Source organism: Thunnus thynnus, chromosome 5 (assembly GCF_963924715.1).
Source record: "Thunnus thynnus chromosome 5, fThuThy2.1, whole genome shotgun sequence".
NCBI lineage: Eukaryota > Metazoa > Chordata > Actinopteri > Scombriformes > Scombridae > Thunnus > Thunnus thynnus.
In genome coordinates, this window is record NC_089521.1 from 10,778,693 (window position 1) to 10,805,774 (window position 27,082).

Consider the following 27,082-nt stretch of genomic DNA (forward strand, 5'->3'; position numbering starts at 1 on the left):
TGTAAAACGCCAGACCTGCTGTAAGACTACAACTCCCTCTGAGAAAAACAGTTAGAAGGAAATAACTCCTTAACAGAGACAGAGTGAGAGATGGCCTATTTAGCTTAACCAGAATTTCTTTCCTTGTGTTCAGGTCAGCTATGAGCATGAAGAAGAACAGCCAGGAAAAGCAGATTGTGTGTATGCGAATGAAGACAACTGCAAACAAACTTCACCAGAGAGAGAAAAAAAAAAAAAAAAATCCAACTGACACCCTGGCTAAAGATATGCTCTGTGTGGTAAAATAGAGACCTGCTAGCGAGCCAGCACTAGAGGGGGTGTGAGATCTCCACCTCCTCATCAGTAGGCCTAAAATCTATCTCATAGGCACGCAGAAACCCAGAGGGGAGATCAAAGCCTGTGTGATCCAGTGGCTGTTATATCACCCCCGGCCTGCTCTCCCACTGCGGGGCCTCCTGTTACGGCGCAGGCAACAGGGAAGAGAGGGAAATACACAATACTGACCTGGTCCCATCTATGCGTGAAACCTTCCAGGATTTTTAGAGGAGGATTTAATTTTGCCCCCCTCCCTATGCAACTGCATTTACATTCCTCTTTGCATTCCATTAATTTCCATTTGTCCACACTTGCATGTTTTTGCAGGCAACATGAATAGTCATGAGCTACACATGCACTCACAAAAGAGATACACAGCCCCAAGAACAAAAATGGGTTGAATATTGAATCTTTTTTTTTTTTTTAGTCATTGTTCACACTTAAGGCTTAATATTTCATCCATTGCCACAGATTCATTTTGGTATTTGTTCTTTAATTCAATATTTATTTCACCGGGTTTGACAATTATGAAAAATAGGAGCCTGCTGCTTCCTGCTGTCCCCACTCCATTGTTCACCTTGTTATACTCTGATTTAAAATCAGTGCTTCCTCCCCTCTGACTCTCCCCTCCTGTGTGCTGGAGGGGAGAGTCAGAGGGGAGATGAAGTGAGGAGACAGGCACGATTGGGCTCTGTTTTCTTCCCTCAGTGGAAAGGCATCTCAACAGGCCTGCTATTGACCACATACACTAGGGGAGGGAGTGGGTCAATGTAACAGAGAGCAGAGGACCATTTTGGACCACTTAACTATAATCAGTAAATGCACCCTGGTCGCAAATAGAGCAGGGCCACCCTGAGAGCGTTCGTTTTGCTCACAGCTCTTGTCTGCATTTTATTCTGCTCCACAGGAACCTTGTAATGCAAATAGCACTCCTCGCACCCAGCTTAACAATGGTAAAGGAGGCGGGAGGTGTGTTGGAGCATGCTGCTGTCCTCACTTGGTGTTTGTTTCAATGAGCACAGTTGCTTCCCTGTGTTTCAGGCTTAAACAATCTATAACTCCTTATATATACTTATGCTACACTGTTCCAGTTGAGCCAGCATGCTGTAAAATAAACCTTTCAAAACTGGTCTCATGTGGTGAGAGCAAACTGAGGGTCATCATCTGTTGTACGCAGGCTCAACATTCGTGACCGATGATTTGCTCTGGTCTGGGGTCGGCACTGCTTCAGCTGTCTGCAGTATATCTAAAAGGGCTGTTATGACTCGTCCTCAGATGCTTCAGCAGAAGGCTTTATGCAATTAACCCCACGAAATGGCTTCTTTTCATAAATCAAGACTTGGGAGAGGCTGTGATAGAAAGAGAAGCTCTTTTAGGCTGAAAACAAAGAGGAGACAGAAATGTGACAGGTAGCTGGTGCTATCACACTGAGCCTCTCCGATGCACCGACACACGCCTCGACTCATTTATGATTCACTGCACTTAGTCATCCATTTTCCTCCTTTTTTCCCCCTGCTCCCATGAAAAAAAAGGCGAACAAAGCAGATAGACAGGCAGACGGACGGACAAACAAACAGAGGGTCTTTTTAACTGATGCTGACGTTTCTGCAGAACAGGTGCTGTTCTTGATTTGAGCTGCAGTGTGCAAAGACGATTCAAAGAGAAGACTTGAAGACAAAGACTTGCACATGAGTTCAAGGAGTCGGTTAAACGATTTGAGAGCAGCAGTGTTAACTCTGTCAGCAGCATGGGCATCTGTGATGCTTGTGGGTACAGATATTTGACTGTAAGACACCTGTTAGCACACACGCACACACACGCACACACACACACACACACAAAGAAAGGAAAGCAAACCCACAATAAAGTATCTGACCTCCTTTTTCGTTAACCACCTGTTTACTGTTCTAAAACGGAAAGAACAATACTCATATTTGCATTCATTCTCATTCAAAAACTCCTCTGTGCATGCACATATTCCATACATGACAAGGTTTCAGTCAGATATTTCTTTTTCTATCCTTGATACCGGATGCATCTCACAGGCCAAGGATCTGCTGAGTGTTCTGACACATGGTCATGCAAAGCTTCTTCTCAAACACCCAACAACTTCCAGAAATATAGTACAGTCACATACTATATTGAAGCTCTCTGCCCTTATGGCCAGCTGAGAGGGATGAGGCTTTATGATCCTATATGGCTCCTGGATGTGATGATCGAAATGCCAGGCAGATTTGTGTGAGGGACAGAGGTCAAGATAAAGGAAATGGAGAGAGGAAGGGAGGGATGGGTAGAAGCAAGAGGACATCGGATTCGGAGGAAGGGAGAGGATGACGACCGCAGTGAAAATGTATAAAAAGAAGCAAAGAGGGGAAAAAGGGGACAAGGGGCAGAGATCGCTAATGAAAGTTCCCTGCTGTTTTCTCAGCTGTTCTTCTCAGTGCCCTGAGCAGCGCTGTATACAAGGCCAGAAACTCTGCTAAATGGATCATCTTTCTCCTTCTCTTACTCTCTCAAACACACACACACACACACACACACACACACACACACAAACACACAGTGGAATAGAGAGTGAACACACTTAAAAATCCCATCTTTGTGTCGGAGTTGAAGCCTTATTGTCACCATGGCGACACTGTGAACAACAGGGTTGGTTTGGGACTTCGAGCCGTTGGGGGTTTTTGTGCTCCTCCAGCACCTATGTGTGTCATGTCAAGAGCCTGGCACACATATTGACCCAGGATGGAAGTGGAGAATAGGCAGTCTCAACATCATCCTACTTTTGCATTTAAAACCAGCTTCAAAACTGGCAAGATGTGGACATTTTTAACAACAACAAAGACTTTAATAAGAAATTGCAAGAGTTGTAAGAGAGCAAGCATTTCTGTGAGAGAGCAGTTGTGACTCAAAACCAATAATAATAACATTGTCATCAGTAAAATCTATACTTTTTTATGCCCTGCAAGGGAGCACAAACACACAATGTACACAGCTGGTAACAGGCTGCAGATGAAAGCCAATTTGGGTTTCTTTGTGTAACTGAGAGCTTCAGTTGGACCACAGGTCCCTGTGGAACAAAGACAGAGAGAAGCGAGGGAGAAAGAGGAAGAGTTCGAGAGCGAAAGAGGGAGAGTGAGTGAGATAGTGAAAGAGAAAGGGAGGAGAAGGAGAGCTAGGCAGAGAGAGCGAGGGGGGCGTGGGGTGGGGTGGGGTGAGGGAGGGGGGGGACAGGGTGTCCTAGCCCACCTGGGCAAACAATAGCAATAGCGAGATGAGAGTGTGGCTCAAGGGCCCTCCCTGTCCCTAAAGTACACAGCTGTCGGTTGGGGCAGGCAGGCAGATCAAAAACAGCTCCGGTCTAGTTCAGGTGTTGCACCTTCAGAGGGAACAGACAATTTTGGAACAAGAGCCTTGGTTACCATGTCGACGGCCGCAACAGAGAGACTCTTTTTAGAACTGACGTGAAATGATGCGTGTAAATGTTCTTCATTCATTTCAACAAAAACACAGGACAAAAGAAACTGAGAAAAGACTTGAATACACTTTTAAAGGATGCAAGGACGCTTTATTTAAGTCACTGGTGTTAAATGCTTTTCCTGCTCAAATGAGTAGTTTATTTGCTCAAAGCTTTTGCAGTATCCAGGGTTGCTAGTTAATGGATTTGTGTAATATGTATTGAACCTTGATTTCTGTTTATGAAGTCCAAGCCTCCAATGGCATACGTACAGAAAACCCTCTATATTCACTTTCTTGTAAGCTTCAGTTGCTCTTGATTAGTGTGAGAAGTAAAAGTACACTGTTGATGAATGACCTATGAAATAACAGAGTCTGTTTCAAGGGTGGTATGTATGTCGATGGTAGATAAGAGTCTGCTTGAAGCTAGTGTGTGTATATGGAAATAACATCATAAAAAGAACCACAGAGGGGGAAAAATGCATGTAATTCTCTTTCACTGGGTACAAGAACAACAACACTGTCTTTGTTTAAAGAGAAGCCATCTGTTTGATGATATATAGATTCTGGCTGTAATGAAAGACTGTGTGGTGGTGTTGCTGCCTCCCTGACGTCCCTGCTGTGTTTAAAGGGGTGATGTGAGTTATGTCCAGTTCACACTGATAACGCACACACACAAGATGCCATGTTCTCTCAGCTCAGTGATACCTAGTCAGGGCACACCTGGTGCCACGTTAAATGTGTTTATGCATTAAGCCGGAGCTTCTATTGTAGAGAATGGGAATGCATGTCCAAATATTTGATTGGTGCTGTACATGTGCATATATGTGCAAACACATCCCCAGTACACTATAAATCACTCGATCCAGCAGGGCTATTAGGTGGTTTGAGGATGTGAACATTGAACATGTTGTGTGTATCGGGACAGGACACAACCTTTGTGTTTAATCAGCCGGTCACACACACACAGCACACATGCCGGATTGCCTAGTATGGTTGCGCTTCTACTGCTCATATTTATAGTGATAATGTGCCTGTTTTGTTTTCTCCGAAACACTTTTATTTTCTCTCTTTTTCACTTCTTTTTTTATTGTATTTCTGCTTTTTTCCCCCTTTTGTTATCTACAATCTGACTGAAACATGTTTTTTTTTGTTTCCTCTGTGGGCTGATATATAGTGTCTTAATGCTCTTCGGTGCCTCCCAGCTTGTGCACTCAATAACCAGCTGATCTCAACAGACAATCCGACGCTCCTCGCTCATAAAACACTGGGATTAGTCTTCAAAGCTCAGTAGCCAAGCACACAGAGAAAGTTCATTAGTTTGCATTACTCTTTCTTGTGAAATTTGGCAATGTGGTAGTTTGAATTTAGCAATAAAATAGAGCTGTTTCCCCCCTCTGTCTGCAGCCTGTCTGCAGCAGTGATCCCTAAAGAAATGGGTTTGCCCACATGTAGACTAAACACCCTTGGACGCTGCTCCATTCCTAATGATAACCCTTTTAATATTTAACCAGGATCCAAAACAGGAGTAATTATTTTTCCAAACAAATTACGCCTCAAGCCAAAACCACCGCAATCTGATACACCACAGCGATACATTCTCTGTCACAAGGCGCTATTAGTCATTTTAAATTATTTATCAAGCTTGGGCGAAATAGGATTTGCTTCAGAGCCGTTTTATGACTAGTCTATTGCCTCAACAGAATCTGGAGTGGCCTTTATATTCCAAAAAAGCAATTTTTATGAAAAGCTCCTCTGGCTCATCCTCAGAAACCCCTGGAGACTCCATATGTGAGCAGTTCACTGAGACACAAGGTCAATAAAAGAATGATGATGCTGACGTACATTCTGAGGAAACAGCCTTTTCATATGACTTCTACACAAGGTTGCTACATGAGACTTCACCCCAGACTACTCCATGATGCTAACAGATACTTGCATCAGGTCCTTTGTGTTGATAAATGTCATGCCATAAACTTCCCTAACCCTTTTGCTGACCCGTAAATGGCTTAAATGGTAAAAAGAAAAAAAAACAACATACTGTATCAAAGGTCAATTGACACAGTTTCAATTGATTTACATTAAACCATGACAAAAATGTATGATATCTTCAAACCTGAGATATTGTTGTTGCCATGCCTTCCAAAAATCTATCTATTTCTTTTCATATATCTGTTTCATATCGACTAATCTTGACTAACACACAATATCTTATTGTAAGAAATGTGAGCAAAGAGTGGCATTAATAACTGGAATCTAAAAGTCACATAGCAATGTTGCTTTATGACTTTATGAGTGGTGCTGAAAATAGCCCGTGTAGTAAGAACAGAGCCTCATTCAATTCTGCCATCTGCAATGAAAAATAGCAACATTTTTATAGAGCGACAACTGTCACCATGAATGTGAGCTATGTTAAATTGAGCCATCGAACATCTTCTATCAAATGCTATGGACACGTTTAAAAGGGAGGGAGAGATGTGACATAAAAGTAGCAGATAAATGTGTTAAAATGGTAGTTAGAGAAAAATCAATTTATTGTGTTGAGCCAGGGATGATACTAAATAAGGAGATGGAGAGCGATGGGAGGGGGGGTCATCAAAGCCTCCTTTTCTCTCTATACAGGGCCCCCAGCTGGCTGGCTGAGCGACGGAGAGCTCTACCCACTTGCCTGCTGCAAATTAGCCAAACTATTTACCCTCGTATATGCACATTAGCAAATTCCTCCAATTGAGAAAACAAATGCATCTGTTTTGTTCTGTTGAAAACTTCATGGGAGCCTGCATGGGCCTCTGCACACCAGGCATTCTCTGTCACAGTGGCAGTCAGTCCGAGCACACACACACGCACACACACACACACACACACACACACACAGCCAGCATGGAGCCAATTGCAGGTCCCTGCCGGGCCTCCCCAATCCCCCCCCAGTCGTCTCCCCAGCTGGACAACTATAGCTTGGATCAGTCTGCCTCAGTGTCTCTCCTGCCCTCTATTTGTCTCTTTCCAACTGTTGTTGACAGTCTCTGTTTTTCTCTGTCTTTATAACTCTGTAATTGGACCACTCTGCGTTTTCATAAATACTCCCATGACCTGCTTTAAATTAGGAAATTCAGGGGCCCAAAATGAACATTTCTTTTTTTTTTCCCTCTTCTTTTTTAGCAAGCCTTCTCTGCCCTTGCTGCATATTTTCCATCCTGGTGTTAGGTTTTAAATATTCATGTAAGTGGATGGAAGAGGTGAGGGGGGTGAAGGGAAGGTGAGGGGAGGTGGGAAAGAAGAGAAAGGGAAGGAGGGCGGGAAGGAGCCGAGGCGGCGGTGGGGGCTAACCCCTTTCTGGAGCTCCCTGCGGAGAGATGGTGGGCATACAGGAATGGTGGAGGGAGGGGGGGTCAGCAGGGGGCCTCATGATTTATTTAGACCTGGGGGCACCTGTGCCAGTCAACCGCTGATGGCAGCCATCACCCTGCCAACCCCACACTTGCTTGAATCCAGAAAACAAAGACAAATCTGTGGCATGAAGGAAAATTAATATACGACTACTGCTGTGAGAAATGTCACCTGTCCGGTTAATGATTTTCAGCATTAATTGAGAAGAAAATTTCCATTGTTCTGCAGTTGCAGCCCTATAGACGAGTCTGGATATTTTAATGACCTTCGACTTTGTGATTTTTTTTTAGTCAGCCTGCTACGTTCTGCAGCAACTCTACACCTGTAAGGTTGAACAAGTTCTTACGTCTGTGCTGCCAACACTTGCTAACCACCTCAGAAGCTTAGGTGAGGAAAAATCCTGTTTCAAATAAGCCAATCAATATAGAGCAGAGAGATTGCAGCCTTAGTGAGCTTGAGTGGGCGGCTCACTGCGTTTTATCAAGGCAGCTTAATTTCCGTCAGCTTAATATCCTGGGAAATGTATGGAAATTGAACTGCGAGGGAGAACAAAGACAAGTAGCCAGGATGAAACAATGTGGTGAAACTCAGAAAGTGCCGTCTTATCGTAGGAGCACACAGCCCCACACTAGCAGGGGTGCACAAACATGCAAGCATGCACCACGCACACACACACACACACACACACACACTCACACACCTGTGCAGCCTGTCAAAGTGTACTAGGTATATCCATCAGCTAGGTGTCAAAGTTCACATTTTTCCTTATGAGTGAAATGATTCTCCTTCATTATTTGCCAAAATGACTGTAAGAAACTGACTACTGTATATGTTCCAATGCATATGCCTGACTACTGGTAGTTAATTAGCTTAGCTGCTACTTGTCTCCTGCTTGCTGGCTGCTCTGTGGAGACACATGGAAGAGCTGCCCAGAGGCAAATTATAAATGAGAAACAGGTTATTAGGATTCTGTCATGCATACCAAGGTGTTATGACTGTCATAAAAAGCACAGTAGTGAATACAGGGAGCAGTAATTATCATTTTAGGGGTCTTTTTTTATATGCCAGTTCCTGATAATAGCCAATGATTTCAGCATCTACAGTCAACAACAACAGGATGGAGCTGGCCCTCTGTGGTCACAAGCTGGAAATATAAAGCTAAATAAAAAGCAAATCAACCAAAAAAGTCAGCAAAAAAAGTAACAACATGCCACAGCGGCCACCCAGTCAGGCTGAACCTAATGAAAGCTCATCTGCATTAGTAATAATCTGCCACTGCTTGGGGGAATGAGAGTGCTGTTCCAGGTACTGGTGAGGAATGCAAAACAACGACCTTCCACACACCCGCACCTCCATCCCTCTACTGTCTTCTCCCCCATTCTCCTCCCGCTTCGAGACACTTTCTCGAGAATCTTCGTGTAAACAACACCTGCACTATTAAGAGCACCACTACCACTGAGCTGATCTGCCTTTCTGTCCTTTTTCTAATTCATCTTTCCTCTGTAGCAACCTGATCCTGCCGTTTACCTACATTTCTCTCCCTCCCTGGCACATACACACATACACTTTAACGCACGCTTCACAGAACAGTAACTAATAGCAACCTCATTCATTAAAACACCCCTTGATGTTTCGCACGGAGGCAGGGTAAATGTGCTGGAACGCCTGCCCTGTCTGTCTGGCTGTGCGTCGCTAACAACAGATAGAGAGACAGATAGACAGGTGGGGCAGAGGCTCGTCTTACACTTAGCCGCCTCAGCCTGAGCGGTGACTGTACCACTCCTGATGGAGACAGATACATATTTCATCAGTTATTAAGGCTAAGGCATAGAGTAAGCCTGAGGGTGTCAAAGATCCTTCTGTAGCATCAGTTGTATCCATCTTTACTGCCAACATGAGTAAAGATATGAGCCCGAAAAGTAGAATGGGAAAATGCAGAGAGTTCCAAAAGATGAGCTTTTTGTGAAGTTTCCATCTGGATGCATTAAGATATCTTCTGCCAGAGGCCTTTAGCTTCACACTGATAGCACTGAGAGTACACAGACACTGGCCACTTCAGATAACTGGTGACATCAGCACATTCCTCCCTCTCAAACACTGTTGACTCATTTTCATTTCACCCGTAGTGTCTAATAAGCTAATTCCTCAGGCTCTGATGTACCACATATATGTCTTCCATGCATGTGTATGTATGAAGTCTGTGATGTGTGCATGTGAGGTATCAGATACAAGCTGGCAAGTGCTAATATGTGAACAGTATGTGCATTACCGCTTCTGGCTCAGGCCAGGTTGAGGGTTATTAATATTAAGATGTATAATTATTAGAGGAAATTGCTCTGTCTCTGTTTTGTGGCAGTGAAAAACACCTCTGTGCAACTGCCACTGAAAGAAAATCTCTCCACATGATGAGGAGAGCGTGAGCAAATTCAGGCATCTATCACAAACTACCCGACACATAGGGAGCAATTAAAAAGTCCCATGCAAATAAAAATATGTTTTCTTGCTTCATGGTACCTTATCATGCAGATAGTTTTGATTTTATTCACCCATGTTTTGAGCTATCACAACAATCCATTCAACCCCATCAAGACAATGCGGGTAACTGGAATTTTATTGGTTCATACAACAAAGAGCAACATTCTAGAAACAATGTTCCTGTGACTCAGAATGATTCACACATCTGGCTATGAATGTTTATCTTTGCAACTTCTTTCTACCAAACTGCTGATTACAAGTTGTGTGGATTATCCAGAGTAATAATCAACAAATTGTGAGCAACAAATCCCATTCATCTCCATTGTTTTCAGCTGGAGGCAGAAATCACAGACACTGATATCTCAAAACCCCTAAACTATCTACATGGCTATGGATGTGACTATAGCTAATTGAAAAAAAAAAAAAAAAAAAAAAATTTATATATATATATATATATATATATATATATATATATATATATATACACATATTCTTATATATATCAAATTTGGGGACCCCAGTGAGCAGCAGTTAGTAATTGGTGTTATGTTGTATGATCCAGCTTCATCTCTATGCCCATGAAGACCTATAAGAGATCCTTTCTTCCCATCCCTGTCTCTGCCTGCATGTTACACCTCCCTTTCACCACCAGCAGCCACCACAAGGCCGACTCCTGCCAGCTGCACTGCCTCAGGAAACTTAACATAAACTTAAATAATGTCTCGCTGCATTCCACCCATCTCATGGCCTTTACCCGATGAGATAAATAGGACAAACATGCCCAACTGGGACAAGACAATAATCCCTTTATCTGGCACAGGGTAAGCTTGACTAGCCGGCTTACCTGTTATGTCATTAGCTATAGGAAGTGGGGGGAGGGGGGGGGGGTCAGGAAAGGAAAGGAGAGGAGAGGAAGGTAGAATAAGGATGGCATAAACACTGTAACAGAATACAGAGAGATTAAAGTAATATCACACTTTAATAGTTGTAGTAAGACTGTCTGCATTCAGCTACAGTAGCACTGAGTGTAGAAATGCCACAGACAGGCCTATTTGACAAAGATAGATGAGCTCGGCTACTTGAGCCTGTATGCGCTAGCCGCTGAAGCGAACAAAGTTGAAACTCTAAGCACCCTGAGAGCTGTTCTTGCAAATAGCACATCACTTGTTTACCTTGAATACTGGTGTTTTATTTGCATGAGTCAACCTTGTGGAAAATCCATAACTCATTTGCAAGGCTCTTACAGCACATACGATGTCAATAGCATATACCATCTATGACGTCCAAACAGCTGTGTGTGAGGGGTATGAAATTCCCAACACATGGATGTAAGCAGAAACAAGCAATAATGGCTCTGTAGGTGTAATGTCTACAACGGGCTTAGAATGAGTCTTTGTTCAGTCTCATCTACAGGAAAAGATTGAAAGAAGAGGAAAAGACAAACATGTTACTCTCACAATTCCTCCTCATCATTATCTCTGTCTCATCTAATTTCACCTCATAAATCAAAAAGAAGGCTTCTTGAGAAAAAATCTTAAGTGCAATAAGACAAAGAAACAAATATTTAATTTAACAGGAATCAAAGAAGACAACAAGGGGTTGTTTTTGCTATTGTGAAGGATATTGAGTAACACAAAGCTAGGCAGCTGGAGCTGGCAAATCACACCTGTATGTAATCTCTATCCTGTAAAGGCACCGCCTGAAACAGAAACTATCCTGCTATCTTCTCATCTGAAATCATCAAAGATGGTTTGATGTTCTTGTCTAAGCTTTTGAACTCACCCTGAACTCTACCCACAGCAAGGTTTGTTTGCTGCCCAAACCTCGATACGATGTTAAGACACCCTTAGTGCTCATCTCCCATGAGCCCATTCTTTGAATTGAATTGTAAGACTTGCCTCATTTCCCACAATGAATCCTGGTAATGCACACGGACTCTTGTTGACATTATGTCCTGTATGTGTATGACATCAAGAAATAAGGCTTTCAACAGAAAAAACCCTACACACATACAAACACACACACACACACACACACACACACACATACACACATACACACACACACATACACACACACACCACTCCCAATGCCTCAAACCAGGGTCACCAAGTCCCTGGTCTAGTTTTTGGTGGCTGGTGGATAATTTTCTGGTCAATGTCAGCCTTTCTTTCCCCTCCTCTGCTGCCAAGAGGAAATGAAGGGATGATCTCTCTGCTCTCCTCCACTCGTCACTCCCCCAGAAAACAAACAGGAACATTTTATGGCCTGCTTGTTGACCTACAGCCCAGGAGCAACAACAACAGGCTACAAGTGATGTTTACTTCAGGATGAGCTACTTAAACTGATATAACAGCACTGCCCCGTTGACATGTACAATCCAATTCCCATACAGAGATCTTTATATACTGAAGGTTTAGGAGGCGGTTGGGGAGAGGTGGTTTATAACTGCCAAGGACAAGGGCAGATTGCAGTGTATCATTCGCTCTGCTGAGAGGGTGATTGGCTGCAACCTGCTGTCCCTCCAGGACCTGCAGGCCTCCGGGACACTGAGGCAAGCAGGTAAGATCATCACATAAACTTTTTCAAACACTCCCCTCTGGCAAGAGGTTCTATCCTGACTAAAAACTCATGCCACAAGAACAGTTTCTTCCCAACTGCATCTGGCCTCATCAACAAGGCCCGGGATAGCCACTGACATGGACTCTATCCCAGTCATAGTCATAACAGGTCATTAACATGAAATCTATAATCTTATATTGCACATCTGTGAATTCATTACAACTAACATGGCGCATTACATTAATGCAATTGTATTCTTTGTATTATTACACTTGCACATTACACATACTGTTTATACTGTGAACATTTGCACATTCTCAGTCAATATCTTGTACATTATTTTTTTAAACTCTAAGAAAATATTTTTTACTTATTCTTTATCGTAAAATATTATTCATATATTTATACCACCTGTCTTTTGTGGTAGTTGTATTTTTCTCACTTTGTTTAGATACTTCTAGTTTTTGATTGTTATGCACCACTACACCAAGACAAAATTCCTTGTATGTGAAAACTTACTTGGCACTATATCTGATTCTGATTCTGATGAAAATACAGTTAAAGAATAGGCTAAAGCTCAAATAAACTAATAATCTTGTAATGGAAAGTTTGAATGTTGTGAATACAGGTGTTTGATGTTCTTTCTGTAAGCCTTGCCACTTTCCTGTAAAGGATCTTCAATGAAGCATATTTAAAAAGCCAACAACAGTATCCACTGACTGGGGACCACAAACTTCTCTCGATAGAATCTGCACTATGCACACTTGCAGAGCCACCACCTGGCATGTGTATGCGGGTATATGTGTGTGGGTGTGTGTATACGTGTGCGGTAGCATGGCTCACACACCTGTTCCTCCCTCAGCCCCGGCACCAGGCCGGAGACCCAAACAAAGCTTCTCTCTGTGCAGACATGGACACTGTTTTATTCCTCGCACAGTTCCCCTCAACCCTGCCTCTGCTGAAACCTAAACACACTTGTTTGCTATGGGCAAAAAGACTGTGTAAGAAGTACTGGGAGAAGAAAGAAAGGCCTTCCCAGAAAGTCATCTGGTTCTAATGCAGGGCCCACTGGTGTGGATTACAGGCACATATTACAGGAGAACTCAGGCTGACCCCTCATCTCTATCCCGGGGGAAATGGGAGCCATCCACAGTGATGGGGGGCTGAGGGTCCAAGCGCCTGGGGAGCGGTGGGGTGAATAGAGGCCTGTGGGCAGGCTGCCACCCCACATGATTGGTGCCCCTCTTCAATGAGGGAATTTCTCTGAGATCTTTTCAAAACCCTCCATTAGAAAACAGGAAAAAAACACTCTTCCACTGAACCTTTCAATGACACGAAAAAATGTCACTGCATCAAATATTTCCTGTTTCCACCAGAGCCTCACCAGGTTATGAAGTAGCTAAAAATGCCTTCAAAAATCTTTTAAGTAACACTAAAACATGCTTGTTTTATCACATCCAACACTATAAGCAGCTGGTTATTCAGAAAGCCTTGCTCCATCCCACATTGGAAGGGGGTTTAACTAGCTTACAATAAAGGAAGAGTGAATAAAGAGAGAGGACTTCAGCAGCAGCTCATAAGTTTGGCAGCAAATCTGAGTGTTTGGCCAAATATTCAGCTCAACTATGAATACATTCCTATCAAAGCAGGGATAAATCAAACAATATGCAGAAAACACAATGATCGTCCAAACAGAACAAACAGGAACACACTGAGAGACACATTTCTTTGCATCTACGACGTTACATAAAACGTCTAAATGAAGTCTTTCATAACTAATTCTTAACAAACTATTTACTATTCAAAGTTGCAGCTCTTACCTGTAGTATCTGGACTGTAGATAAGTGGAGCAGACTGCTTTGGACACATGGCTGGCAGAGCCAAAGTCGATGACTTTGACCCTGTAGGGCTGTCGAGATGGATCCACAAGCATGATGTTCTCTGGCTTCAGGTCAGCGTGGATGAGGCCCAGGCTCTTCAGTTTCATTAGCGCTGTAGCCACCTGCTGTAGCACGGGTCTGATGTATTTGAGTGGCAGAGGGCTGAACTTGTTTTGCTTCAGGAAGTCGTACAGGTTCTGCTCCAGCATCTCAAATACCAGGCACGTGTGGTTCTTGTGCTGGAAGCACTCGTAGGCCCTCACAAAGTTGTAGTCATCTGCACTCTCCGTGCTGAGACGTGCCAGGATGCTGACCTCGATCTGACCCTGCCGTGCATACGACGGGTGGTTTTTTAAGATCTTGATCGCCACAATCTCGTTGGTGCCCCTCTTCCAGCACTTAACCACCTGTCCAAAGGTTCCTCGTCCCAAGAATTCCAGCACTTCATACGTGTTGGTCATGGAGCAGAGCACCTCATGCTGCACCAGCTGGTAATCCCCCTCATTGTTGGAGCCGCTGTTCTTGGATGTTGCCGTGGAGGTGGCGGTGGCCACAGTGGCCACCGTGGCTCCACTGGCTGCCCCGTTTTGGATCATCGGTGGACCGTGCTCCTCAATGATCTGCACACTGCTGTTGTTGTCAAGCTCCTCACTCTTGCGTTTAAGCCCGCATCGCTGGTAGGTGTCTAGGAGACTGACCGTGCTGCGGCGTGTCAGGTTGTGAACACCAACCCCACCACCAACACCACTGCCACCGCCGCCGCCGCCGCCGCCACCTCCACCACCACTGCTGTTGCTGCTACTGCCTCCACCCCCGCTGCCCAGCAGAGACCCCACGGCCCCTGAAGTGCTGCTGGCTGAGGCGACCACAATGTGGCCCGCGCTGGCTGGGAAGATGAGTGCCTGCTCGTAGGGCAGGGTGGAGCTGGCGACCTGCAGGGAGCTGTTGATGCCCAGGGGTCCACTGGTGGCCGACACGTTCTTGCTGCTGTTGTGGCTGTAGACTTTGCTGTGTGTGCCGTACCCTGTCATATCCCAGTTACAACTCTGCTCCACCTTCAGTTTCTTCACGCTAAAGAAGGCACTTGACTGGAGAGTGTGAGGGGAGAACACTTGCACTTGCGAGGCCATACCTGTGACAAGAGGGGAACAGAGGGGAGGAGCAAAGAGGACAGGAGGGGAATGAAAGTGAGAGGTTAGGAATTTGAGAGTGTCTGAAACATGAGTGGTAGCCAGAAGCTTTAAATAAAGACAGCTTGGTTGAGAGCAGGTCATTAAAACACCAAGCATATATGTTGATGCGTCAGCATGTTAACCTCTTGAACTCTTTAAAATCACAGTAAAGGAACAGGCATTAAATAACCTTCAAAATACCATTAAGCGTTTGTTTCTTTGACATTAAATTGTTTCTAAGTAGAACCATCATTTAGTGTTTTTGCAGTTACTTCAAACTCTACATTATGAAAATTGGTGGGAAACAGATGTTATGTATTGTTATAAAACAAAATTAAAAGCCAGAATGTTTATTAGAAAGATAAGCAGGTTTAGACTGAGTGGTGCTTATGCAAACCACTGGTTCATGCAGAGGAAATACCATTTCCCCACTGTTCCCATCTGCAGCAAAGTAAATAGGCTGAGTGAATACTAAAAGAATAACCTTTCATGGGACACTCCACGGGGACAGCAGAGCAACACAAGCTCGTACACAAAAAAGTCTTTAGGAATGATTGCAATTTCCTTCCCCACTACACATACCCAGCCCTTGCATTTATTGGTACACAATTACTCATTTTAGGGAAGGTGGTGGAAGAAATGTCTTTCAACCAACTATGAAAACAGGAGAGGGGCATTGAACTCCCTCTCAACCACAGATCCTGAAGACAACAAAACAAAAGCAAAACTGCAGCGAGGCTGTGCTCTGAACTCCTGGGAACAAGCTGCCTCAGAATAAGCAAAAGCTTCTCCAAGCAAACAACTGCCCAAAAATAGTCCCTTTCTTTATCTCTCTCCCTTGCAAACAGGGTTGTTTGTAGCATTGAAATGATTATTACAGCACAAGTAAGATTATATGAGACTTGTAGTAATGCTATGTTTAAACAATTTCCAGTAAACCCAAAATTACTTTACTGCTAACAAACTAAGAGCTTCCACCTGGCCATGTCAACGCCCACACACAATTAGGCCTCGCTGTTGATCAACTGATGCATGATTCAAAGAATGTTACAGTCGCAGTGTTCACATAAACACTAACAAAAACCCATGTAGGCAAACAGCCCTTTAACTTTCTTTGCGGCTGGAAAAAAATCTGCTTTTGTGTGTTTAATAGAGATCTTAAATGCTGGGAAAGTTTTGTTCTTATTCAAAGATAATTAGAGGACCATTTCCCTCCAAGACGGGAGGACTTCCATAATTGTGGGCTCTATTCTGCGGACAGAAAGCAGAGAGGAGGGGACATGCCTGGTCACTTTGTCATTATTAGCCCTCTGAGTGGTGATGATGATTAATTGAGTGAGAAGCTGGCAGCCCTCCACTATAATTTGCTTCATTTGTGTTTTAACTCTCCTGACCTCTTCCTCCTTTTTTTTTTTTTTTTTTAATTTTTATTTTAGTCTGTCCTCTGGCCTTGCTTGGACTTACTAGTTATCTCCATGGTCATCTGGTCTTAGCCCTAATGCTGCAGGATTGGAGCTGCAGTGCACATTAGAAGGCTCACTGTAAGCTGATGTAACACCTCTATGCTTCCCATGGTACATATTTATGCATGTGCAGTGTATGTCCTCTGGATGGTCATTAAGATGTAGTTTTTTTGGGTTTTTTTTTGCTTTATGTGTCTACGCCTGGTCACTTCGTGTCCACTCCTGTAGGTATGGCTGGTCCAGAGAGGTAATGAAGAACGTCCGCTAGGCTATTAGGGGCAAGGCTCTCTGCTAATCACTTAAGCTCCGAAGGCCAGATGTCACTCCTTGGATTACTAATTCCTGTGCCTGGACTTTACGCTAAAAATAATTTGAATGATGGGTTGCGTCACAGAGCGGCGTCAACAGTGTGTGACTGAGAGCCTGACAGGATAATCACAGGAACAGACTGATGGACACAAAGATGGATGGACGGACACAGAGCCGGCCTGTTCCTCTTATGGAAAATTCCAGCATTACATATCTGCCAACATGATTATGGATAGCTCTGGGTTTTACAAGGCCAGATTGAGGCTAGCTGCTCTTTGCATTAGCATCACATGAATTCCTCCTCAGCCCTGATCTTAGTCACTCATTGACTCTCTGTCAGTTTTAACACTGTGGTCAAAGAGTTCACTTGACATTGCATACATGGTGCAATGAACTGAAGGCCACACATGTTCCCCTAAACAAGGGAAGTCTCTGAATTATAGCTGACAAAAATGTTTAGGAATGCATAAGAAACTCTTCAGTCATGACTTGTTAAGAAATTCTGCCCCGCTGTTTTTGGTACAAAACTAAAAGCTGTACAAACAAAAGCACAGTTTAGATCCCCGTGTGGAACACAGATAAGTAATTAAATGAACCAACGGTAAGAGGTCAAATGGCTGGAATGTTATCTCATGACAACATACACAGGCAACAATGTGACCAATTATACTTCATTGGGAAAGCGACTCCAGTGCTCATGAATCACTCTTCACCCAAACTAAAGTTCAAACATATTTATGATCTCAAATCGGAACAAGCAAAGCCTCCATACTGTTGTCAGAAACAACAAAGTGCAAAAGACCTTCCCTTGAAAATGTCCTCTTGTAGTTTATTTGAATTTCTGAACTCTATGCCAAGCGCACAACTGTAAAGGTCCATTGTTGTTCATTTACAATGGTGGAATGCCTTCAGTAGCCAAGGCTTTCCATTTAGCATACCTAAAGGAACACTGTGTCCCACACACTGCAATTAAGCATACCAGAGAGGCATTTTCCACTGTTTAGAGGCAACATGTTGAAATGGTAATAGTCAATGTTTTCAGAGAGATTACTTCTCTGTCAGGGGTTTGTTAATCTTCTTTTTGGGAGGATCAGAGCTGTTCTGCATGCCATGCGAGGGTGAGAGGCGGACTGAAAGAGAGGGAAGGAGAATAGAACGTGGAGAGCGGGGCCACGAGTGGCCCTCACATTCTCGCCTGTGACCTGCTTGTGTTTGCTCTCTTTTATTAAACTCGTCATTTATACTCCGCTGACAACATGACAGAGAGTATTGATGAGGACGCCTTCAGACACCACCAAACCTGCCAAGTCGTCCTTTGTAATTACAAATAGTCTTTTAATATAAAGCCTGGGTGTCATTTAACTCATTCAACATCTGAGCTTTATACAAAACATAACTTAAAATACTTTCAGGTGGAGATAAGATAAAATGTCATCTCTTTGTACTTTATATTAAATGTGATCTTCTAAATTCATTAATCAGTTCCATAAGTTTAAATATATCCAGAGAGCAGCTGTTCCATGCTCAGTCTGCACCATAATTTCTGAGTGGATAGATACAGTACAAAGACCCCAGCCGTCACCTAGGAGACTAACCAGAGACAGCAGTCAGGTCTGTCTGGTTGATGTCCCCTGGCCTGGATATATTTGGACTACTTCCTGAGCCCTAATGGCTACCGACACCGATGGAGACGCTCTGATGACCCTGTCTCTTTACTGGACATCCCAGTGTCTGCAGGACTGGAGGGCGCGGGGGGTGAGCCAAATCGCTGGCTAATGAAATGACTTCTGACTGTCTAGACAAAGCATTATCTCACCCTTCACTGCTGCTTGTGTGTGTTGGGCAGCATTGCTTGAAGCACCTCCACCCCTTTCTGAACAACCTGACACATACAGATGGGAGACAAATGCACACAAAAAGCAACATAGAGTGTCTTAGTAAGGTATTGGGCCTCCACAACAGCTTCAATGCTTCTTGGCATGGCTTCTACAACTGTCTGAACTCTACTGGAGGGATAAACGCTATATTTCTACAAGAGATATTCCCTCATTTGGTGTTTTGATGATGGTGGTGGAGAGCGCTGTCTAACACTGCTCTGTGAAGGCCACAGCATATGATTTATATCTATTTAGTACTCATCTAACTATTCAAAGAGCATTCCTTCCCTGTATGGAGGAATTTGCATTTGTTTCTCTGCTCATTTTTTTCAGTTTTTGTCACGTATTTGTATATGCATCTTACGTTTCAGTGATGTTTACATGTAAAATGGCATCATGGCCAATAAGACCACTGGTAGGAAACCAGAAGTGGGGACATCGACTTTGGGGTTAAACGCAACAGTGAAATGAGAGCACCACTGAGGAGGAACATATTGTCCATACAGAGTAGACTAGTCTTGTGTTCCTGCCTCATGCCTGAGTTCTGCCCTCAGTGGGGGAGCTGGGGCTTGTCACAGCATAGTCTCTCTCTCTCACTCTGACCCGTGGCCATTATTGACCATCCTGTCTGCTTTTTTAGCTCTCTCATCTCTGCTTATTTATAGAATAATACATCAGACAAGCTTGTGGGGAGATACTGTCATGCAGGCTGCTGCTCCATCAGCCTTTATGCTCATCCTGACCACAGTATTTGACCAGTTGGAATTGCCTTGCCATTTCTTGCCACTCTCTTACAAACATACAGATGAGAACAAATATCCATCCAACATATGGACATCCTAAAAGGCAAATATAAATGCTGTTTGACGGACATACACAGGACTTTCTCGGCTCGTAAATCAGCAGCATGCCTGCTGTAAATGTGACACTCCCTCAACTCTCCCCTTCCTGGAAGCAGACAGCTACAGATACAACATGTTGTGTTGGCTGTGAGATAACATGTTCGGTCAGCGCTTGTTCAAATGCATATGCATAGATACATAAGTGAGAACACACACACGCACATGTTATTGCACAAATTGCCACATGCGGGTGCACATAAGGGCACCAATACAAAGAGACGCGTACAGCTCCACACATTCACACCAACTGATGTGAAACATGACTCTGAATACTCTTATTAACTTTTTTAGCTTCTACCTGAGCCATGATAACTTGTGCGGTGAATGCCAGCATTTCTAATCTAAAGTAAAGCTGAAAAACCTGGTTCCCCAGGGCAACTGTCGGTAGATAAGGAAGCTGCTATTCACGTTGTAAGTGTGGTCATAAAACGGCTGGTGTGCGAAAAACATTTGACTTGTTTATACTGCCAGGTCAGCCTAACCAGGCACTGAACCGAGGCACAGGGTGGAGGAGAGGAGCAGGAGATGAGGAGGAGGAGGAGGATGATGAGGAGGAGGGGTGGCAGAGTGGCTCTGCTTGAGCTGGATTTCTTATTAATCAAATCACGAGTGTAGCAAGTGTACAAAGCACAGCACTCAACTTCCTCCCCACAGAGAAAGAAATAAATAAAAAGAAAGAAAGAAATAAAGAAAGAAAAAGAAAGAAAGAAAGAAAGAAAGAAAGAAAGAAAGAGAGAAAGAAAGAAAGAAAAAGAGAGAGGCCTGGTAATAAATGCCTTCTCTGCAGCAGAAGTAAAAGGTTGGATATGGAACAGAAAAGAAGAAACTATTTGCTCTGTGCAGAAGTCCTGTGTGTGGCAACATAAAATGAGAAGGGTTGAGCTTAAAAAGTGGTCGACCGTAAACCAATGGCACCTGTGAACTCAAGGCATGAATGCACTACCCTTGACATCCACTGTATGCATCAGGCTGTGCGGCTTTCACTACAGTTACAAACAAGGCATAGGGCCATGCAGGGACACACACCTGATAAGCAGCCGCCCTCCAGAGTGCTTATCATTTACACACAGTGAGAAACGCCCCACCACACCACACTTCCGCTTATGTCATTATGATCAACAATGACAGCTGGACACAATGTACTATAATGAGATCAACATATGAGAACTGCAGGCAAGAAACAGTAGCCCAACGTTGAAAACAACAGGGGGAGGACACTCAACGTGCAGGAGAAAACATTCTACAATGGCAAATTGATCTGAGAGTGGCCAGCGCAGTATGGATTTTGTTGCGTGCCGATTGTGCTGTATTATGACCTACTGACTGAAGCATGAGGTTTGAGTGTAAATGTGAGCAGCGGCCTTGCACTGTATGCAGCTCTTGCAGTGTACTGCAACGTGAGGTTTTGAAAGGATGGAGCTTCAGTAAGTGAAGAACAAAAGCCAGTGACACGCAAACACAAAATGAAATACAACGATGCTGATGATGTTGATGTCGCAATACGTGCCTATGTACACAAACATGAGGAGTCAGGTTCCTCTCAGTTATCTATCAACAGTTTAGTCATTCACTCTCATGTTCACCTAACAAAGGGCCCAGAGCAGAATGGTTTAACCTCTTCCTGGACACACAAATGACATCATATTGTCAGATAAAAACTGACAAAAGAATTTTAAAATAAAAGAAAAAAAAAATCCGAATAATCCACCACAAAGTTCATTTAGTGTGATCCCTTGTTATTTATGAGTCGGTTGCCCGTGAGCATGACGGTAAACTAATAGATTCCAAACAGGTGTTCAATTTGTGAGGTTCAGAATTGTATTAATCACACTAATGTGATTAACACATTCAAAGTGTTAAATGAGTTGATAGTCTTTACTTCTTGGAATACGAACGCTGTTTGCAGCTGGCAAGTTATTCACGTAGATTGTGCAAAGTAAGAATGAGAGAGTCATACGGCGGGAGAAAAAAAGGGGCTTTATTGGCTGAAGGAAAAGACCGAGACTATTGCAGGGAAAAGGTGGAGGGAGCACTGCTCTGGATAATGTTTTGAGAAGACGGCATCATTACCCCACCCTGCCACCCTGCCCTGTCCCATGGAGCAGACTACTAAGCGTTGGTTTTGGGTGTGTTCATGAACTCGGGGGGTCAAAGTCTGGTGCTGCATTAATATCAAACAGACAGCTAGAATAATTCCTATCCTGCTCGACATGCTCGCCTCCACCAAGGATGCGCACAACACTCAACTCTCTGTATGTGTGTGTGTGTGTGTGTGTGTGTGTGTGTGTGTGTGTGTGCATGTACCCACAGACATGCATTTTCTGACACTCCACACCATGTGTTATTACAATTTGTGCTTGTGCTCAAGCCTTCCTCCACTAACGCCTCAACTATGCAGTAACAACATGCATGAAACCACCACCCCAAAACACACACACACACACACACACACACACACCCAGAGGGATTAATATGATGCTCCACCCCTTCGAAACCCAGCAATGAACCCCGGCAACAGAGGAACCAGTCCAACCTGACCAGGCAGCTGGGGACAAATCACAGACAGGCAGGGCCACCACTTCTGTATTTCCACAACACAGCTGTATTCAAACAGCAAATTGACAGAGATGTCTATCTTTAAAAACCAAAAAGAAGAAGAAGAATGACAGGAAATTATATACTTGAATGAAAATGCCTCATTTGTCTCCAGCACAGCTGATAAAAAAAAAAAAAAAAAAGTCTAGCCATTACTTTTAGCTGTCAGTTGCTTGAAAGTTGTCTGCTTGAAACCAGAATGATGCAGGGTGTTTTATGAATGACAAGTTGTGACATACAGGCAGCCAGTGTGTTATAAATACTGATGTTGGTGCATGAAGACCACGATTTACAAGCTCAAAGAAACCAAGGTAGAAACATGCAACTTCTATCCATCTCACATCAGAGCTTGTACACTTTATATCCCCCACATGTAGTTGGCCTTCTGCTCCCCTGCCTCCCCCAGTACGCTCCACCACCTCCCTATGCTCTCTGCAATCAAATACAAGCTGGGGATGGTGCACATGCCTCCCCAGGCAACAAAAGTGTGTGATATTTCAACAGGGCATGTGAAGCTGCTGCCTATTCAGGCCACAAATCGGACTAATTTAAACTACAGATGCCTTTTTCTCCCTCTAAAATGCCCCAACATGTACTCCCGTCTTCATACTGCAGGTGACTCATTCATATGCACGCTTATTAAATTATTTTAATCTCTTAATCTCTCTTCATCTTCTTCTTTTTAACCCTCTCTCCTTCTGTGCTTAATAGTGCATGTCTCTCTCATTCTATCTTTCCTTTGACAAAGTAAAGAGGCCCACCGCGCTATATATTTCAAACAGCTTTCAGAAGATTATAGCACACACACAAACACGTGCTCACATACCAATTTAGCAAGGCATATGTGTCCTTAATCCAACTGACAGTGTGTCGTAAACATGGCTGTTCAGTCCTTCTGGCCACAGAGCTGAGGTAATAAATATGGCGAGCCAACTCAGCCCTCTGCGTCTGATTCAGCGTGAAAATCATGGCTTTAGCCGATTATATTTACAGTGTCCTCACAGTCACAAATAGCAGCCAAAACCAGGCAGGAAATGGCTATTCTGACCAGCAGTTTAACACCCACATGCTGAGTGGCCGTGTATGGCAAGTGGGCTACACATTTGAACTGACTTTCTTGAAAGGTAAACACCTTTGAAAGGAGAACAAGAATTGTTGCTTGTACAATAGACAATCTAACAAATGTTACGTTTGGTAAATTACATGAAACAAGATCCATAAGAATTTGTTCCTGTGGTCTGAGATGTTGATCCAAAACTCCCAGTTCAGTAGTAGCTGAGATGGATTTAAACAGATGGAAAAGATGAGCTGTGGGAAGTCAGTAAATAATGATTCATCATACTGTAAGATGCTCTACTGTGAATAAAGATAGAAATGTTACTACTGCTCTGTTGGAATGACTGGAATGACTTTTTTTTTTTAGCCAGGCTATTAAAATGATGAAAGGAACTGAATGAGGTACTGAGATGGATGCCACTTTGTTTATCTCCAAATGTCTTTAAATTTAATGCTTATGAATGCAGAACTCCAACACTGTCTCTGTCTCACAGAGGCCTAATGAGGTAAAAACAACTGGCCTGGCCCAGGCACTCTGGAGCGGTGAAGGAAAGAGAACAGGTCCTCATAGCTAAAGGTCAACTTTTGGCCTTTTTCTGGGTCAGCTTCTCTAAAAGTGATGGAGGGCTGGAAGCATGTTAGTGTGTGTCAGCAGCTGCTGGGCTCAGTCAGGGGAGCTGAGGAGCCGGGCGCCTCACTGGACAACGCTGATCCCAGATGTAAGAAGTAGACAGGTTAAAGAAGATGAGGGGCGAGATCCACAACCCCCAACACCAGTGTCGCCACCACCGAAATCCCTCTCAGACCAGTGACCTTGCCCCCCTCCCTCCCCAAAACCACCCCCTGACCTCTGGCAGTGCCCCTGAGGCCCACGGGCCCCAGAAAAGGGTATTCATCTCTCCTCCCAACTCCGCTGCTTCCCTCCCTCCATTTCTGCCTTACTTTTTCAATCTCTGTCACTCCCTATCTCGCTGCCATTCTCCCTCTCCCTCTCTGTCTCTCAGGCTGAATGGAGGGGTCAGTTCAAAAGACTGCCAGGCAGAGCTGCTGGCTGGCCATGATGTGCCTGAGGCTTTGAAGTGAGGAGTGGATCTAAGAGGTGTGAAGCCTGTTTTTTATGCTGCAACACAGTCAGGCCCAGAAATATAAACATGCAACTGCACCTTCTGTTCCTCAACGCTGTTTAGTTAAGTTTGCCATGAATGCATATTTCAACTTTATAGTAATAAGCCACTATATTACTTCCGTTTTACGAGCTCAAAAGCTCTGAAGCAAAATCTTCATTTTCCACAATAAATCTGCTAAAATAAAAACAATGGTGGATGAAGCACTTTTCTTTTTAGATCTTTCAGAACCTTTCTCAGGATCTTAAATTTTACATTATTTTGATCAAAATGCTCAAACTGCCATTGCATAATGATGCACTTATGCACCTACTGATGCAACTGAATGTTACTAAATGTTTTGAGAGATGTTCACCCTGCAGTATTGCAGCTATGGAGAAATGTTTCTTACAGTTAGGACATTCAGGGTTTTCTCATGTCAAGACTGGAGTGGTATTAGAGGAGCCACTGGATTGAATCAGTGGCTTATTAACATCTCTCCTTCTCTACATTATCCCTTAAAAGCTCATCAAAGCTTGGTTTTCAGCCTTCAGTAGTAAGGAAGATGTCTTTTTTTCTACACATGTGAATATTAAATACCTACAAAGACATTTTACTACATTTCATAAAATATACATTTCAAAACCTCTGAGATCTGATTTCTAACAGCACATTTCGTCACTTCCACTTCCAGCTTCTTTTGATGTGTAACTTGCTAGTTTACTGTCAAGTGAATGTGATCCATCCAAATTAAGGCAAAAAAAGCACTTGAGAGGGAAGGGTGGCTATCGCTAACAGCGGCCATCACAATCTATTTTGATTTTTTTTTTTTTTTGCTAGCATGGAGATGCGTAATGAGAAACACACAGCATGTGGAGAGAGAGAGAAAAATGATCAGAATAAGGTGAGAATGACTGTGAGAGAGAATATGAGAGCAAATATTGCACACAAAGCTGCTGGAGGAAGAGGAAAGGGCTAAAGCTGCTCATTTTCATGCCTGTTGACTCTTTTGACTACCTCAGTTCTTGCCTATTTCTGTCTCCTTTCTCTGTTCTGTGCCTTTTGCCTCCTGGCTCTGGACAGAAATGGGCTTGAGCGCTCGTCTGAGCTTTGAAGTCCTTTGGTTATCAGCCAAGCGTAGCGCTGTACCTGCAGCCATCTGTGAAGGGGCCGCCAGCAGCCGCCCATCGCTCCACTTCCCTTCCATGACCGAGAGGGGCCGGAGCCAGGAGTGGTGATGGGGCTGGCAGCGGCACTTAGTCCACGTTGGCTGGTCGCACATGGTAGAGCCCATAGCTGTGTCAGTGAATACAAGAGCATATACCCTAAAAAACCCCAACCTCAGCACCTCTAATCCTACTGTGTTCAGTCCTTCTTTGCTCATTTTAATATCTGTCTGTAAACACTCCCCCTCTCCCTCTCTCTCCTCACCCTGTCTCTTTCCCTCTGAAAGGGAGGGAAAATGTGGAGGTTATGAAAGGCTTGATTAAAAACTGCAAACCATTTTTCACTCTGCGCTTCATGTAATATGAAGCGACGGTTAGGATCTTTTGTTTAAATGAAGTGGCTGTAGAGTGCGTTAGTTGCCCTCGCCATCCAGCTGTAGTATCTTACATCATCAGTTGTCTTTGCACCACTTTCGAGGCTTTGTTCAACTTTTTTTTTTTTTTTTTTAACTTGCTTCATGTGTGAATGTTTAATGTGACATGTCAAGTTGAAAGGCCAAATGAGCCAGTGATAAATACAGCCAGTACCGGCAGATCTCTTCCTCTCTTCCAGAGAGTGCAATGTCAAATGGACTGGTATGGAGGGACATTATCACAAACAATAGGATTACGACCTGGGACAATGTGTACCAAAAACAAGCCGGTGGTTTGGTTTTGGGGGGGGGGGGGGGGGGGGGGGGGGGGGGTGATGGGACGAGGCAATAAGACAAGCTGGGGGGATTGAGGCGGGAAAAGACGGGGGGAGTCTGAGGGGTTTTGGGTGGGGGTCATGATTAGGGAGAACAAAAAAGCTACAGTAGCCAGACCTCTTCTCAAACCGGCCTCCAATTACACACACACATACATGGGGCTTCCAATCTGGCCATCAGGCTGTTGCTGAAGTGTCACATGGGCACCATGTGTGCTGGCCAATGGCCTCTCGGCTTATCAACAAACAGAGCAGGATGGAAGGACAGATAAGCGATAGATGTGGGGGTGGGGCAGGGAAACGCGGGTTGGGGGTGGGATATGGGGGGGGGGGTCGTTGGCGAATGATGAGAGATTGCAAAGTGAGCATGCAATATATGGTATGCGAGCAAAATGCAAATCATGCTCACTGTGCTATATTATTCCCATAAAAAAAAAAAAAAAAAAAAATGATTTGACACCCTCAGCATATAAAGTGCCCTTTATGCTCTAGGAATCCCTGTGTAATTATTGCTTAACAGGCCCAAGTTAACAAAAGGCCTTATTCACTTGGTGCTGTGTTGAGAAGCAGTAAAATGTGAACCTTTGTTTGAACCGTGGCTCTCATAGCAGATCAA

General features: G+C 43.8%; 1 protein-coding gene across 4 annotated transcripts in view; it reads right to left on the minus strand.

The window, feature by feature from the left end:
- The window catches only part of hipk2 (homeodomain interacting protein kinase 2), a 71,699-nt gene that overhangs the window by 39,690 nt on the left and 4,927 nt on the right, over positions 1–27,082 (minus strand). For all 4 annotated transcript variants that reach the window (XM_067589180.1, XM_067589179.1, XM_067589178.1 and 1 more), the window contains exon 2: positions 14,016–15,207. In XM_067589180.1, the coding sequence (XP_067445281.1) occupies positions 14,016–15,207 (1,192 nt within the window). The remainder of the gene's footprint in view (positions 1–14,015; positions 15,208–27,082) is intronic.